The sequence below is a fragment of the Pungitius pungitius genome, chromosome 12 (genome assembly GCF_949316345.1).
Source record: "Pungitius pungitius chromosome 12, fPunPun2.1, whole genome shotgun sequence".
In the NCBI taxonomy this organism is placed as follows: Eukaryota; Metazoa; Chordata; class Actinopteri; order Perciformes; family Gasterosteidae; genus Pungitius; species Pungitius pungitius.
The window spans coordinates 18,861,119-18,878,061 of NC_084911.1; the positions used below are offsets into that span (position 1 = coordinate 18,861,119).

At 45.8% G+C, this 16,943-nt stretch overlaps 2 protein-coding genes across 2 annotated transcripts in view; both read left to right on the forward strand.

Annotated features, from left to right (window-relative positions):
* znf653 (zinc finger protein 653) overlaps nucleotides 1-7,631 on the forward strand; it is a 9,832-nt gene extending 2,201 nt beyond the window's left edge. Inside the window, exons 3-10 of the mRNA XM_037475770.2 lie at nucleotides 3,047-3,412; nucleotides 3,547-4,034; nucleotides 4,133-4,304; nucleotides 4,903-4,987; nucleotides 5,213-5,330; nucleotides 5,428-5,542; nucleotides 5,622-5,721; nucleotides 5,863-7,631. Of these exons, the coding sequence (XP_037331667.2) occupies nucleotides 3,047-3,412; nucleotides 3,547-4,034; nucleotides 4,133-4,304; nucleotides 4,903-4,987; nucleotides 5,213-5,330; nucleotides 5,428-5,542; nucleotides 5,622-5,721; nucleotides 5,863-6,040 (1,622 nt within the window). The 3' untranslated portion in view covers nucleotides 6,041-7,631. The remainder of the gene's footprint in view (nucleotides 1-3,046; nucleotides 3,413-3,546; nucleotides 4,035-4,132; nucleotides 4,305-4,902; nucleotides 4,988-5,212; nucleotides 5,331-5,427; nucleotides 5,543-5,621; nucleotides 5,722-5,862) is intronic.
* Nucleotides 7,632-8,942: 1,311 nt separating this feature from the next.
* On the forward strand, nucleotides 8,943-14,019 carry tspan34b (tetraspanin 34b). Its single transcript, XM_062566307.1, has 8 exons — nucleotides 8,943-9,240; nucleotides 11,270-11,348; nucleotides 11,706-11,921; nucleotides 12,713-12,787; nucleotides 12,896-13,003; nucleotides 13,091-13,219; nucleotides 13,304-13,393; nucleotides 13,542-14,019. Exons 2-8 carry the CDS (start codon nucleotides 11,292-11,294, stop codon nucleotides 13,599-13,601), a joined length of 735 nt encoding a protein of 244 aa, XP_062422291.1. The 5' UTR covers nucleotides 8,943-9,240; nucleotides 11,270-11,291; the 3' UTR covers nucleotides 13,602-14,019.
* Nucleotides 14,020-16,943: the final 2,924 nt, after the last annotated feature.

Genomic DNA, 16,943 nt, shown 5'->3' on the forward strand with positions numbered 1-16,943 from the left:
TGTTAGTATTCCCAATAGGACTATATGTGTAGCAATAATATCAAATACTTACCCATATTAATGCGACGGGTGGGCTTGCATCTTGGCACAAAGCTCTTCAAAGTTTGGCGCAATGGAAGACAGTTTAAGCCTCAATTCCTTCTCAACAGCATCCAGTCTTTGCCGATGTTTAGTTTTAACTGCTGCCATAGCAGAGAAACCAGCCTCGCAGAGATAAGTTGTGGCGAAGGGCATCAAAACTCTCAAGGCTTGCTTTGCCAAGGCTGTGTATGATGTCATTGACTCTGCCCAAAAATCCACAAGCGGCTTTCGTTTGAACTGTAGCTGCAGTGCTCCATCAGATGACAGCTCGATCAGCTGCTCCTGCTCGTGAAATGACAGCTGTGGGACGGGCAGGGAAACTTCAAATGGATTGCGAATCCAAGCGCCAGATGTGTCCATAGGTGGAAAGTGTTTCCGTAGCTGCTCGGCGAGTTGGTTGAGGTGTTCAATAATCAGACTTTTTACATGCTCACCCAGGTGCAGGTCATTTTCCCCCAAGAACTCGTGAAGCGTAGGGAAACACAGGTGTGTGTTCCCACTCACACAACTCTCCCAGAACCGTAGCTTCTTTATCATGGCCTCAATCCTGTCTTGTGTGTTGAACACAGTTACGGTAACTCCCTGAAGACTTAGATTAAGTTCATTCAGAGCTGAGAAGATGTCCGCAAGATAGGCGAGCCTTTTCAGAAAATCTTCGTCATGCAAACTGGAGGCCAAATGAAACGGATTCTCCGCAAAAAACTGCTGCAATTCGTGCCGGAGTTCAAAGAGCCTTGTCAGCACTTTGCCGCGGGACAGCCAACGCACCTCTGTGTGCAGCAGCAGTGATTTGTGTTCGCTGCCCATCTCATTGCACAACAGCGTGAATATTCGTGAATTTAGCGGACGCGCTTTAATGAAGTTCACCAGTTTGACTGCATCGTTCAGCGCTGCAAGTAGATCATCTGGCATGTGTTTGGCTGCGAGGGCCTCTCTATGAATACTGCAGTGTAACCAGCTGATGGATGGGCAGACTCTCCTAATATGAGCTATTAGCCCCGTGTGTTTCCCCGTCATTGATTTTGCCCCGTCTGTGCAAATTCCCACACAGCGCTCCCAGTTGATGCCATTGGTCCTCATAAAATCGTCAATTAAATTGAAGATTTCCTGTCCTGTTGTTCGGGTAGCAAGGGGCCGACAAAACAAAAAATCTTCTTGTACCGATCCTTCAAAAAGGTAACGGACATAAAGAAGAAGATTGGCCAGATTTGCAACATCTGTAGACTCGTCTACTTGCAGAGAGTAAAACTCACTTTTCTTCACACGGCTGAGTAGTACAGCCAGGATGTCTTCAGACATGGCATCAATGCGGCGCGAAACAGTATTATTGGACACAGGAATCATGTCCAACTTTTTTGCCTCTTTCTCTCCAATCATACACTGCACCATTTCTTTGGCCGCTGGCAAACACAGGTCTTCGGCAATTGTGTGCGGCAGCCCCTTTCTCCCTACTCTGTAACTGAGCAGATATGAAGCCCGTAATGCGTCTTTCGTAGACCCAATGCATGAATGAAATAGCATTTTTTTTTGGCTTTTCTGCAACTCCTCCAATTTTTCTTTGAAAAATGTAAGGGGCTTTTGAGTTAAATGGCCATGTTTCGTGTGCATGTGACGACGGAGATAAGATGGCTTCAGACAGCTGTTCGCTAAAACTTCACTGCACAACACGCACTGAGGCTTCGGACAATCTGTATCACCGATCCAAGTGAAGCCCAGACCCAGATAATTGTCGTCATATTTTCTTCTTTTTTTCCCCGTCTGTTCACCCTCAACACTTCTTTTTTGGCATCTCCTACCCTCCTCTTCGGTTTCCTCCCGTGCATCTTCTGACTCCCGCTCATTTTCTGTCTCTATTCTCTCCGTCTCTGTTACCTTCAACTCCTCACTCTCTCTTGGTCCCTCTCCTCCTTTGTGACTAACAACATTATCATAAGCCGCCCCACTTGACAGTTTCCCTGATTTCAGCCAGTTAAGGATATTTATATAATCAATCAAACGAGTTGGCACGCATATAGCCTAGCGGCTGCAAGGCATAAACATGCGTAGAAGAAGACAGCCATGTTCTTCTTTTAATATAATAAATTATAGTTTTTATATTTAAAATAAAAGCGATTACAAAGGGAATGTTTACTGTTCATGCTTTTTTATTGAATGGAAAAATCCTATTATATATGTCAATGGAAAAATCCCACTTAAAAAAACTGACCGCCATTACATTTTTCCTCCCGCGCACCCCTGGTCGCAGCTCGCGCACCCCCAGGGGTGCGCGCACCACACTTTGGGAATCCCTGGTGTAGAGGGTGAAGAGGAGGGACTGAGCCCTGAGGAACTCCAGTAGTAAGAGGACAGGGTTCTGACACAGATCCTCTCCAGGTTACTTGGTAGGTGCGGCCATCGAGGTAGGATGAGAGAAGGCAGAGAGCAGAGCCTGAGACAGTTCCTGAAGGGAGGAGATCAGGATCTGGTGGTTTACTGTGTCGAATGCTGCAGAAAGGTCCAGAAGGATGAGGACAGAGGAGAGAGAGGCGGCTGTAGCCGCGTGGAGTTGCTCTGAGACAGCGAGGAGAGCAGTCTCTGTGGAATGGCCTTTAAGCCTGACTGATGGGGGTCAAGGAGGTGGGAGAAGATAAAAAATAATTTTTGCTTTGAGGTAAAAAGTCAAATAATGTTGATTGCTTTATAAAATGAAAGACACAATGAAGTTTTATGTTTTTATATTTAACGAAGTAATGGGTAATATGACTAACGGTTCCAGTTGGTATGTTCTAATTTTGACTGAAAAAGACTTAATAAGGGCTCATTTCACTTGAAAAGGCACAGTGTGATGCATTAATTCATACATCTGGCTAAGCTTATCTCAATGTTGGCTTTGATATTGATTGTATAAGATTCCTGCGCATTTGAATGTTTACAAATCCAGGTCTTTACCCACGATCCCTTTTGTCGGACTTGTGTTGCCTCCCAGGCAGGACGGAGTGTGTGTCCAGCCTCCGGAACCTGGTGTGCTGGTACCAGGAGCACTCCCGCTCCTGCCCCCAGGAGCCCCAGCTCAGAGCCCTGCAGCCCCAGCCCAACTCGTCCACCGCGGCCATCTGGCGATGTGACTCAAACCACTCGTTTGTGCAATACCTTTTCTCACCAACGAGGGAGGCCAGTGACTCCGAGCACGATGGCGGCGCGGGCGGAGAGAGCGATGGCGAGCTTTCCAAGAAAGCAGATGCGCCCATGGCCGAAGGTGTGGGCGGCGGCAGCAGGAGGAAGACGACGACGACGAGGGGGAGGACGAGGACGAGGAGGAGTACAAAAAAGGAGGCTCACCAACCCTTCAGAGGTGCGACATATTGAAATCATTCAGTTTTTATTTTTGCTTTCACTGTTGATATGAGCAGTTAATATGTTCATCAGTGACTGTTGGATCCTAGAACCAATTTAGAAAAAAATATTGTTGTTCTGCTTTAATACTAGATGTGGAAGAAAATGTGGGTACGTTTGAGGTAGAACGGACCGCGATTCTAGACCTTCATCCCGATGTGGAAGCTCGACTGACGGGGCAGTCCGTCTGGGAAATGGTGGTAGAGCAACAGCAAAGCTCCCCAGCAGCAGCCTATCACTCCGTTGCCTCAGAGGAGGAGGACAAGGATGAGGAGGGGGATGAACAAGAAGAAGAAGAAGAAGAGGAGGAGGAAGAGGCTGAAGATCTTCGGCGAGGCAGAGGCGGTGAAGAAGAGATCAGGACCGCGCCGCATGGATACGGGTGTGTTACCGTGAGGGCTTCCCTGGCTGTTGAACTTGAGAAGAGAGACGAGGACTCGCAGAGCTCGGGGCCGGAGCCGCCTGCTGCGCAGCCCCCGCAGGGAGAAGCAGCGAGCCAGCTGTTTGACTCTCACGCCCTGCAAACGGTGGTGACCAGCTGTGAGATTCCTGACCACAGGACTACTTTGGAAGGCTCACAGGTAGGTGATTGAGTACTGTGTGTTCTTTGTAAAGGAGGGAGAGGTATTTGGTCCACATCAAGGAGTGTAAATACTCCTTTTCTCCTCTCCATTCCCAGTTGATCATCATCACTGGCCCCAGCTACGAGGCCCTGGCATCAGAAGGCATCCAGCTCAACGTGGGCGACGGAAACGTGGAGGAAGTCAGCTGCACCGTCATCGGGGGGGTCACGTACGACCCGGCCTCAGAGTCCAGACTGGGAGCGGCAGAGGATGAAGACTCCGTGACAGGTGCGCTACATCCCGGCTGCCCCATGTGCCATGTCGACGTGTCTCTGAGCAAGACACCAAACCCCTAATTGCTCCCCAGGCAAAATATAACGCATGAGTTATGATGCAAGTCGCTTTGGATCAAAGCTTCCGCTAAATGACATGTAATGAAATGAAATGGAAGTTTAGATTCTGCTGACAGCAGCTCTCAAACTGATTTGTGTAATTCTATAAATTCAGAAATATGACGTTTGATCAATACACCTGCCATTGACAATTTTAAGAAAGAAAGCACCTTATTGACTTTTTTAATTTTTCTGGGTGAACCTCTGAGAGGAGTCACATGCTTGTGTTGTGTCACCGCCACACTCCTTGTTAATCCACAGTGCAAAAACGACCCCTCGAACCTTTAAATAACGTTTTCCCTTTCAGTCCACTAGATGGTGCTGATTGTTTATTTAGATAACTGGGATCGTGTTGTTGTTTAAGTACTGCGTGAATATCATCTCATGGGGTTCTGGTGATTCCCAATCACTACTCTGAGCCAGTATGACACTTTTGATTGAGCCGATACCTGCAAGAGTCATTTTGTAACCAGCGTGACGCGCTCTCTCTGCAGGTTTGAGTGACAAACAGCTGCTGCCACCCCTTGATGACGCCTTGGAGCTGAGTGGTGACCGGGAGCTGCAGCGGGGTCTGAGCGGGTTTGTGGCCACATATTTTTAATTTACAGCACACAGGTAGACTTGTAGGATTTCACATTCCCACGTCACCCAGAGCCGGAGTGGTTGAGTGTGATTGATGCGACATATCACCTTATCTTGAGTTTATCGTGCTGTTTAACTGAATGGACACTTTGCAGGAAAGCATCCCTAAAACCCCGGTGTGGAGATTTGGGCCTGAAACGTTTTCTTTGTTTTGTCATGCAGTGTCCGGTCAAAGAGAAACCGGCGAGGCCCGGTCATTGAGGCAGACGGGATGCTCAAGATGTTCCACTGTCCTTACGAGGGCTGCAGTCAAGTCTACGTGGCTATCAGTAGCTTTCAGGTGAGACGTTTCTGAATTTGTACTTTTACATTTCGCTCTCCGTTTGTTTAGCCGAAGGTGAACATCTCGTCAATTCACTCTCCCGTCTTCTCGGTAGAATCACGTCAACCTAGTGCACAGGAAAGGGAGGACCAAGGTTTGCCCCCATCCAGGCTGCGGGAAAAAGTTCTACCTGTCCAACCACCTGCATCGCCACATGATCATCCACTCAGGTGGGCTCCTAAACACAGGCCTGTCGTGTCAAGAGTCCGATCGTCACGAGGCTCTAAATGTAACCCAATCTGTTCACAGGGGTCCGAGACTTCATCTGTGAGACGTGTGGAAAGTCATTTAAGCGAAAGAATCACCTGGAGGTGCACAGGCGGACCCACACGGGAGAAACGCCACTGCAGTGAGTTACTGAAGCTGAAGATCTAATCCTTACACATTGTTTGCTGTAACCTGGTTGGAACCAGGAAAAGATACAAAATACAACGTTCACCCACAGCGGTACATGATCCTCACCCATCGTCTTGTCTCTGTCACTCGTCAGATGTGAAATCTGCGGCTATCAATGTCGCCAGCGCGCCTCGCTGAACTGGCACATGAAGAAGCACACTTCAGAGGCCCTCTACAACTTCACCTGCGAGTTCTGCGACAAGAGGTTTGAGAAGCTGGACAGTGTTAAATTCCACAAGCTGAAGAGCCACCCGGACAAGCAGGCCACCTGAGGAGGCCGGACCCCGGTAGGTGGGAGCGGAGCGCGCTCGGCCCTCTGGAACCAAAGGGAGCCTTCTGGTGGAGAGGCAGACCTCCCTCTGCTGGGCTCGAGCTGGCCCGTTGTGTCCAGGAACGACACGGACATGAACCGGATTGAAGGGGTCGGTCTGACCGCCGTGCGGGACGCCAGCCGCTTCAGAGAACACGGCCCAAAACGCCGGTTTGGACATATTTACATACAGTGAGGAAACGTCTTCATGATGTTCAGTGGACCATCCTCCCCCCCCCCCCCCGCCCAACAATAAAGGCCACGCAGTTTGGTCAAACTTGATTTCTCCCAACTTTTAAGTGATATTGGTAGCTTTACAAAACATTAAGGTATGCATTAGCTTGGCAAGCTAACTAGCTCACGACTTTAAAATAGTTATGTTATTATAATAAATTCATGGTGTTATATAAGTTCACAGATTAGCGATGTGGGGGCTAGTCCAGCATGCTACTATGTCAGTTAAGCTAACGTTAGCAGGAAATGTTTATATACAAGTTAAAATCTTTTTATCAAAGCTAGCGGAGCAAGCCGGATCAACAAAAATGATGACAGCACACATCGAGGGGCCAGTGTTGAGAACGAGGAGCTGATGTGTAGCAGAGTTACGTTTGAACAATAATGCATTGTTTTCAGCCAATTCATGTTGTTTTCTTTGCTAACCATCGGTTCAGCTTTCATGCTCGTGAGGGCAACACCAGAGGCGCCTTTTTTATGCCCTCCGTCGGAAATCAGAGACGTTGTTTGGACAAAATGATTTCTAATTTTAAGTGGAACTTAAACTATCAATTCAGGATTTTATATCCTTTTTTTGTGTTCTATAGCAGGGGCACCTGATATATGTAATTGGTTAAATAATGTTTAACACTGGTTGGTCCATTAATAATGAAGTATGGCCTTATGTGATGACTGGGTTTATTAATAGACCACCACGAATGATCATTGATGACTTACCAGTTCTGGTGCGTAAATATTAACTAAGAATAAATGTACTTAAAATTAGGACTGGACCTCATGGAGGTTTAGCGTTGCCCTGCGCTCCTCGGACTGACACTTTCACTCAACTACAACGGGACCATTTATTCCACATTTCCCTCGTCTGGTTTCACAATCCCAATGAGCCGACCACCCCATTGTTTCCCCCTCATGTTCTATCTGTCTTTTGGCTTTCTAAGCAAATGCACTTTTTCCACGCAGTTTTGTCATCCGATGAATAACTCTCATATGCGAGTATGGTTTGTTTTTGTGTTTTCTCATTTTCTGAAAGACATGAGATGGACGCAAATGGTTAATTATATGCAGTGTGTTCTCGCCTCCTGCATAGTGTGTGTGTGTGTGTGTGTGTGTGGGGGGGGGTGTACGTGACTAGCACAAAATGGCATGAAAAGCACAAGTATTATGACACTTAGTCATGCAGACGTTACTCATGCAAGTGGTTGCTGTACGTTTGTGTTGATGGAACCTGAAGCTGGAAAGATGACGAGGGACCGGGAGTCACATTTTGCATTTGAATACTGATATGTTTATTCATATAAAATGGATTTTGCTACATTTGATTATGTGAGGCTGTTTTGTTATTCATTCATTTCCTTCATACAGGCTCATTCCCCTATTCTTTGCACTGAAATGTTGACACGCAGTGATCTTCTGCTGGAAATAATTTATCCTCCTCCCTTTGGCCGATTATTAGTAAATATTTTCATTTAATTTCACTCCATTACCAAATTACTTTATTTCACGGCTGCCTTCTCTGCCGGACCAGGCCAATACATTCTGCTGCAAAAGGGTTATTTTACTGAAGCACGACTCGGGTTCTTTGTGTTTATTTCGTTTGGTTAGATAACTATAAGGATAAGATCTGCGATGCTTTTGTTGTTCCTAGTTCCCACCTACGCCCATTATCATTCTGAAGAGGTTAGCTGGCATAATGGGCTGACCTGCTGGGAATACACCACCCAACCCAGAGCAGCAGGCCCGCGTGGGAAAGGTGGAGTCCGTGGGCGCTGTGATCTTCCTCGTCTTGTTATATATTGGAAACTGGCAAATCTGCTAAACGCCACCTGAAGGATTGGAGTCAGAATAATACATGACTATAGACATTAAAACATTCAAAACTAAATCATCTAATTATTACAGTTTTATTCAAAGAAATGAAAAAGGGGGTTGATTGCCATTTTCTTGTAAATTCTCCAATTTAATATTTTTTCCAATGATTAATCTAGTCCCGATTCCCTTCTTTCTTTGTCTAGTCGTACATGATTGACAGCTTAGGGTTTACCACAGTGTGTGTGTGTGTGTGTGCATACTCCAGTTGGCGGCTTGCTGATCCTTGAGACTATTTGGTTTAATCTGAATCTGCTTTTGTTGGCCATGGATATTTACACATACATTTATGTTAAATTACATTTTTCTCCTTTTTTTTTTACGTAGACATTTTTTTTAATAATAAACATATCAAAAAAGATATAGGTGTGCCATATCTTGCCTTAGTGTTCCTCCGACATACTTAAATAAACATATTTAGATCTAGTCTTACTGAACAAAACATCGTATTATGAATTTATGTTTACCACAGATCTTTTCCTCTAATGGTAAATTGCCATTCGTTTTCCCCAAGGGATCCAGGGAATGAACCTCATCTCCAATAAACCACCATGTTGTTCCCTTATGTTTCGCTCTTCACGGTGCAGGGGGTGGAACACGTGAGTGATTGGAAACGAGTTGAAACGAGGAAGCAGTTAATAGATATTTGACATGTTTTAAATGAGTGCATCTCTCTCCTCTCCTCCCTCCGCAGGGAGTGCAGCACGTCTCCATGGTGATGGGTGGTGGTTACCGCTCAGCTGCTTCGGCCACGCCCCCCTGCGCCCCCGCTCCCTCCCCGGGACCTTAAATACCAGCCGACCAGCTACAAAGCAGAACGCTGGAGCAGAAGCGAACCAGGAGTTCCTCCGAGGCTGTGACGGGGCCACGTGTCACTGAGTGGGTCAAATAGTCCACGCGCTCCTTTTTTTCACCTGTGAGGATCTGCCCCCACGGCGACAGCCTCCATCCCCGCAGCGAGGGGAGCGAGGCCCGCACCACCCACCACCACCACCAGCACCACCAGCAGCAGCACCGGGGAGCTCGCCTCACGCCGCGCCCGAAGAGTTCTCCCGTGGAAAGGTAAGCCGGAGAGCGCCTTACCCTCCGTACCAACAACACATGAACCCTCCTGACAATGAGCCCTTATGCCCAATGGCGTCCCTTTGAAATGAGTCCGTGGGTGTGTTCTCTCTTTTCTTTTCTTTTTTCCTGGAAGCACCAAAGGTCTCTTTGTGTTGTTGCTGTTGATCGTGGACCAACGCGTCCCCGTTAGTGCGCGGCCCCGCTGTGTGTCAGAGTGCACGTCGGTGACCACCGGGAAGTGCGCGAAGCTCAGAGGTGATAGAGGGAGTTTTTGGGGAGTCATGGCAACCGCTCGTTGTGTTTCCGGCCGGCCTCCCGATGCATGATTAACTTGACGAGGACCAGCTTCACTGCAACAGCTAGCGATGGTTCCGAGGAAGCCACAACAACACCCCCCCCCGCCCCCCCTCAAATGTTTTCCCCGAGGGGACATTTATGTTAGATTGGATTTGAGCAAATGCAAATCAGTTGTTTATGAAGTTGAGGATATTTCCCAATGCCTGTTGACCAGAGGTGTCAAAAGTATTCACATGCATTACTCAAGTAGAAGTATAGATACTAGGGTTTAAAAATACTTCTCTTGAAGTATCAACTCAAGCTTTTTACTTAAGTAAAAGTATGAAAGTACTGATTTCAAAACTACTTTAAGTAATGTAAGCGGAAAAAAAATTCCATTAAGGACAAACTCTTAAAGTGTAACCTCGCTCAAGGTGCCTTCAGATCATGTGACTTGCTGTTGGGATGATGGAAACCTGGCGACATGAAGTCATGAAGAGACTCATTTACCGCTACGTGACGTTTGCCTGCCGCTAAATACCAACCGAGATCAGCTGGTTCTGTTCTGAGAACAGGTTCTTTTCACACGCGGCGTCACTCTGACTCGAGTCGTCTGAGCTGCGTCGTGGAGAAACCCAACAGGGTGTCGGAATGGTGCATATTTATACTCCTCATCCAACCACAATCCAATTCACTCAATCCGGATGGTGCAACTTATCTGGACATGTTTACTGTGTGTGTTTTTGAACAATGACACGCCGGAATGAAAAGGAGTAACAAGGCTACTTTTAACATGTAAATAGTAGTCTGAAAACAAATTTCTGCTTGAGGAAGGTAGCAAAGTATTTGTACTTTGTTACTTGACACCTCTGGTGTTGACACGCCCCATTGGGTTCTGCTAAATCATTGTCATTGGGGAAATCGCTTCGTCTGTTCTGTTACAACAAACAAAGCGCATCTGAGTCGACACACACACACACACACACACACACTAAGGGGATGGAGAGGGACACTTGTCGATCACGAAGGCGAGCGCGTTGTTTATTCGTGCAGATGCGGACGGGTTCGATGGGCTGTTGTGTTGCCATGTTCCTTCATTGGTCGACACGCTACAAGCATAAGTGCCAAAGTCTAAACAAGCTCTGGGTCGGCTGAGCATAATATTTTCCATGCAAATGCGCACACACACACACACACACACACACACACACACACACACACACACACACACACACACACACACTGACTGGAAGCCGATGGGTTCATGACATTCGCATGTGATGGGGAAAACGAAAGTTTGAATGCAAATCGGGGGGGAACGATGCAGATGGATGACACATTTCCATGAGTCGAGTCCTTTGCATATCGGCTTCAGTGACGAGCTTCGGAGAAAATACAGTTTTACTTCCTTGTGCGTGACCTGTCTGCTTCCCCTCTGCGGCCACGCGTGTGCAGTAAATGCCCTCAGAGGGCTCTGAGTGTTTGAAGAAGATAAGTTATTAAGCTCTTGAAGGGTCGACGGTGAGGAGTTGGGAAAGCGGCAGGTGTTTCCCCCCCCCCCCCTCCTGCCAGGGTTAATGTGTCACTGGCAGCACGCTGTGAAACGAGGGCCATCTAACGACGCCGCGCAAACGAATGATCGTCATGAACAACGTGTCGTCACGATGAGCGAGTAGACACATCAAAAGCTTTGTCCAAAAAGAGATGAACTGATCAGCGTCTTGTCTCTCTCCTCTTTCCTCATCTGTAGGTTCGAACACTCCGCAGCCAAAATGGGCTGCTTTGGATTCCTCAAAATGATGATGTTCGTCTTCAATGGCGTTATATTTGTAAGTTTGAACTCTCCATTAGAAATTCATTTTTACATTGGAGCCCTCTGTGCGTCACTGGGGGGTGGCATTGTGAAGCCTGTGACAAAGGGTGGAAAACAAAAAAAAAGGCCCTTGGGACAGAAATAGAAAAAAACATCAGTTGAAGAACATTATTTAAAAGCATTTCTAATATTAATAAGTTTGACCTGTGAGAGACTAAATGACTGCACTCGTACGAGCGCTGTGTCATTCATCCAGATTTCTATCCTACAAATCCCACAATGCACTTTTTTTTTACAGTACAGTAGATCTGGTCTCCCCTTAAATCTCTAATGCCCCCCCCCCTCCCCCCTGCTCTCTCCGTTTCTCCCCCAGCTGGCCGGTGCGGCCATCCTGGGCGTGGGCATCTGGGTGAAGGTGGACAGCGGCTCCATCCTCGGGGTCCTGGGGAAGATCGACAACGCGCCGCCTGAGCTCGGTCAGGTGCTCAACGTGGGCTACCTGCTGATCGCCATCGGCGTGCTGCTGCTGGTCATCGGCTTCCTGGGCTGCTGCGGCGCCGTCAGGGAGAGCACGTGCATGCTGCTGCTGGTAGGGTCGCGTCCTTTGGGTTTTAAAGGACGTGTTCTCTACTACTCTCCGGACGGAGGGGTGCAGACCTCCTCGCCTCGGTGGTAATAAGAGACTGAAGCACGTAGCTAGGAGCGACTGCAGTTAAGATTCAGGTCGCAAATTTGCCTGGGAGTTCAAACTTAATGTCACACATTTCAATAGTTTCCATCCAAATCGGGTGACATTCTGTATCTGCTTTGACAGAGGGCTAAAAACAAAATGTGTGTGTTTCATTCACTGCAGATAATGTGAAAATAGGAAGTTGGTTATATATTGAGATCACCAGCAGGTTGACATTTATAAATAAGAGAAGAGCTCCATGATAAACACAACCAGTAGATGATATTTCTTGATGTATTTATTTGAGGAAGTTTACCCTCCGAAGACCATTCTGAAGCTGTTGGTGCTGTTATTTCTCTCCAGTGGAAGCTTGAGTGACTTTGGTTAGATGTTTCGTGAATGTCATGATTTTGTTATTTGTCAGTTTCTTGTTCAAAAAAAGTTGCAATTTTTTATGTTCGTTACTTTAACTTCTGGCATTCTCTTTTTCTGGGAACTGAAAAAGCACTTTTAAAAAGAGGAACCCACTTAATGTGGTTTAAAATGGTAATAATTATGCACAGTTCACGAGAGGGAACCATAACCAAGAAGTTATGTCCCCAAAACCGCAACTGATATAAAACAATTGTTTGGCTCAGAAACGTTCAACATTTGACACTTTCTGACTACCGCTTTGTGCAAATGATCTTTTTCTTTTCTCTTTTTACCAGTTTTTCGTCATAGTCCTGGTGGTCTTCATAGCGGAGGTAGCAGGAGCTGTGGTCATCCTGGTATTCAGACCCTTGGTAAGTCAACCCACGGAGCCTTTCCACCACCCTGACAGGCGCTGCCTTCTGGCTCCTGGATAGAAACCCTCCCACCCCCCCCCCCCCCCCCTGTGGCTCTCCTTTCAGGCCGACGAGTTGCTGACCAAGCTTGGCAAAGCTGCAGTTGAGAGCATCAAGAAGGACTACGGGGAGAATGCTGACGTGACGGGACTGTGGAACACCACTATGACCAGCGTGCGTAAACCCCCTAAAACAGAACTAGGATCGGTGTCCCGCCTTTTCCCTGATGCTCTGTGCAACTCTCTTTCATCTCCACACTAGTTGCATTGTTGTGGATTCTACAACTCCTCAGACTTTGTGGACTCTCCATATTACGAGCATCACGGCAGTCTATACCCACCGCAGTGCTGTGCAGTGACAGAGAGCGCGTGTGTCCAAACTGCTGCCACGGTACGGCCAAAAACATCCATGTGCATGATCCAAAACACTTGTTTTTTGGCCTCCTTTTTACCTCTACTTTTTTATTTTCCTCAGATTACTGGGTGCTTCCCAAAGATCAAAAAGCTGTTTGAAGAGAACACGGTGGTCATTGTGGGGGTGGCCCTGGGAATCGCAGCTCTGGAGGTATGTGCTGAACACCGCATCCCACTGTGTGCTAGTTTTAGGATACATATTTCAAGTTTAAAATCAACACTTGATTAGCTGCATAAAAAACACACTTTTCTTTTGAGCACACATTTATCTCTGTCTTACATATATCTGTTCTCCTCAGATATGTGCCATGGCTGTTTCCATGATCCTTTACTGCAGAATAAAATCCAAAGGGGACTAACTGCAAATGGTGAAAGGATCGTTTTGATCACAGAGCAAAAATAAATTGCCTTTTATGAGTAAAAAAGCCCCGTTTATTAAGGGCAGTTAATGTAATTTCTATGCCAGAATCACTGAATGACATTAAAGATGTATTTTTATCAAACCTATATTGAATGTAACAGATGCCACGTATGAATTTCAATGATCTATTTCTTAATAACACTGCACTTTGTAAATCGTCCTACTTCTACTTTGCAATTAACCGTAACATGTGACCAGTCGATGAGAATTACCTGTTGTGATCAGGAATCAAAGGCTGGTAGTTGGGCACAGGAACCACTGATGATGTAATAAGAGCAACAGATATGATGCACTATTTCTATGTATATTGTCTGGTGATGACATTTGAAATAAAGTGCAAAGTATTTGTAGCCCCCCCCCCCCCCTCCTGTGAGTTTTTGAGTTGGTTGTGTGCATGGGGGACTCCTCTTGTTGGTTTGGGGAAGCAGGACCGGTTAATTGCAGGTAAACAGTAGCCGATATACACTCTTCCACTCTCCATTTTGTCATGATTTAACAAAGAAAAAGGTCTGACAAACCACAAATCCTATTTCTCACCGCACATACGGTTTAAATCACTAATGATGTGCATGTTATTGCCGCTTGGTTTCACTTGAATCGTGGTGGAAACACGAGCACTGATTTTCCAGAAGACTTAAGATTTTGTTTGGACAAGATAACATTGACCAAATATATTATTTATCTGAAACGGGTTAATGCGTAACCTTGAGCAAATGCCCTATGTTCCTTTTTCTTTTTGACTGGGAAGCTTTTGCATCTGCAACATGTTTTAAAAAGACCCAGCCGACCAAAACGTGGTGTTTTTTTTAAAACTGTTTAGCAGTGACTCATTTTGGACTCTGGCTTCATTTGATGGCGGTGTGGAGGGAGACTTCCTCCTGCCAGGGAGCAGCTTGTGATCTTTGGAGTGCGTGGCTTATAGTTAGTCTAGTTATTATAATGGATGTGATGCCTTGGCATTGGACCACCAGGCATCAGTGTCGAACCACAGGGGTCAGGCTCCTTGACAAGGTCAAGCTCAGGTGTTTTTTAAATTTTTTTTTTCATTCTCTCTGCAGGCGGCTAAGCTCCGCCCACTGTGTGAGTCATGCTCACACGATAACCGTGTTTGAGTAGTGCGAGGGTTATACGAGTCGTGAAGTACTGAAAATAAAGCCATTTCATTCGTTTCTGTATGTCAAACACTGCACACATGTTTGGAAATAAGAAAATCCACGCATGCTGTATTGTAATTTACCATTAAATATAGTGGCTATTAATTAATGTCCTTAAGCTGAATACAAGTAAACTTTTTTTCTCCGAGAAAGGACTGTATGTGAGACTTTGGGTGAGTCACTAAACGTGGCTCACGACCTTCTAACATCCAACGTAGAGCGCCGTGCCTGAAGGGAGTGAACAAACACTACTGTGCCACGTACTGCCCGGGGGGGGGGGGGAATCCTGGATTGGCAAAGAGGCAAATAAACACGTAGCCTATTAACCTGTGCTCACTTTAACACTGAACATTGAGAGAAAAAGCGCTAAAATGGGGTTTCCTCTCCTCCAACTGAAAATAAGAAGGAGCGCGTGTGCTGTATCATTTAGAGATATTAACTGTGGTATTACCTTAGGGGAGGTGGGATGAGATGGGTTTAGTTGGGCAGAAGACGCTTGGTCTGAACCAGGCTTTTGTGTTTTTGCATCCTGCTGCTCGTGCGCTCGGTGCTCATCAGTCAAATAGTTTGGGGAAAAGTTCTTCAAAAATGTTTGAAGCGTTGATAAACACCACATTCTTTTGTAGTGCTTACCAAAGGTCTCGACAAAAGGTCACCACCAACAGTCTCATAATGATTTTTTTTGTGCAGTTGATTATCAGTGTCAGGTACGGAAAACACTTCTGTTTAATTAGATTTTTTTCCACATTCCAACATTCTTTTACCACCTTGGGTCACACCCAGTACTTTGACAGTTACTACCATCACTCGTACTGTTTGCCATTACATTGGGCTGTGCATCTTTGTCCATCGGAGCCTGACAGCCAGGTAGAGCCGTGTCGGCATTTTAACTTAATACCAAGTTAAAGTTTAGTTTAACATTAAAATGACCAAATGTTCCTCTCATTTCAGATCAAGCCCCTCCCTCCAGCCTCTTATTACCTCATTCCTTCCACCTGAGACTCCCCTGCACTGCATTTCTTTCCCTCATTTGTGCCTCTGTGTGTTCCCACACTCACTTTCACACAGCTTTCCCGCACTGGTTTCTTTATTCTTTCCTGCACGTTCCAGACCTTTTCACTGTCTAGTGTTGTTTTTGTTGTTTTTTTTGCATTCTCAACAGGTAAGGACTTGATCAGCTGGATGTATAACTTGACCAGAATGCTTCAGAAAAACAAATGCAACAAGTGATTTTTTGCAAAGCACTCAGTGTTATTCCCAAGTACACTTCCTTCTTTTAGGATAATTTATGGCAATGGACCAACTCCTATTGCCTGTACAGAGTACACAGCAAAGAAATGATTGCCGACCTCTATAGTGTGTGGAAATATTTTGGGAGGTGAACTGACTATAAATTATTGTGGAGTTCCTGCCACCTGGTGTCGTATTTGGCTTCTGCAGCCATGGAAAAGTCACCCAGATCCATCAAAACCTGCAATCTCAGTGAAACACCTGGATCCTCCCTCCCTCCCTCATGCAAATCCGGTCCGAGCTTCTGTTCCTAACCCCGCACTGACCGACTGAAAATATTGAGCCTGCATGAGTACCATATCAAATTATTTTCACAGCAAAACAAATCTCTTCTTTTTTTTTTTTGTACAGTTATCAAATAAATGTAACAACGATGTTATGTTAAAAACCACCCACACTTGTACTTATTTATTAAGTATTAAATTATGAATATGTTGAATATTTTGTTAAGCTTTAACTGAATGCTGGTTTTAAAAAAGTGTTTTCATCTAAAACAATGTAAGAAACCGCATCTGATGTGTGTTTACTCTTGACATTATACGTGTTTGTTATTTGGAGTAGCAGCAGCTCTTGAGGTTGGATAACATTCTGAGGTATGTTGTGTGACAATTCAATAGGATAATTGTTACCTTTTTAAAAACAATGAATCACTCAAACCTTCCATTTCAATCTTGTGCCCCACAATAATTTAATTTAGTCCTCGCAGGTTGAAGAACCGTCCGTTTCCCTACAAACAGAAACTTCTGAGGAACTGGATTGTCCCATGTTGACAGGATCGGTCAATGAAGACACAGACGTCTCATTCAGTGCCTGAGTAAATCCTCTCCTTTATGAGG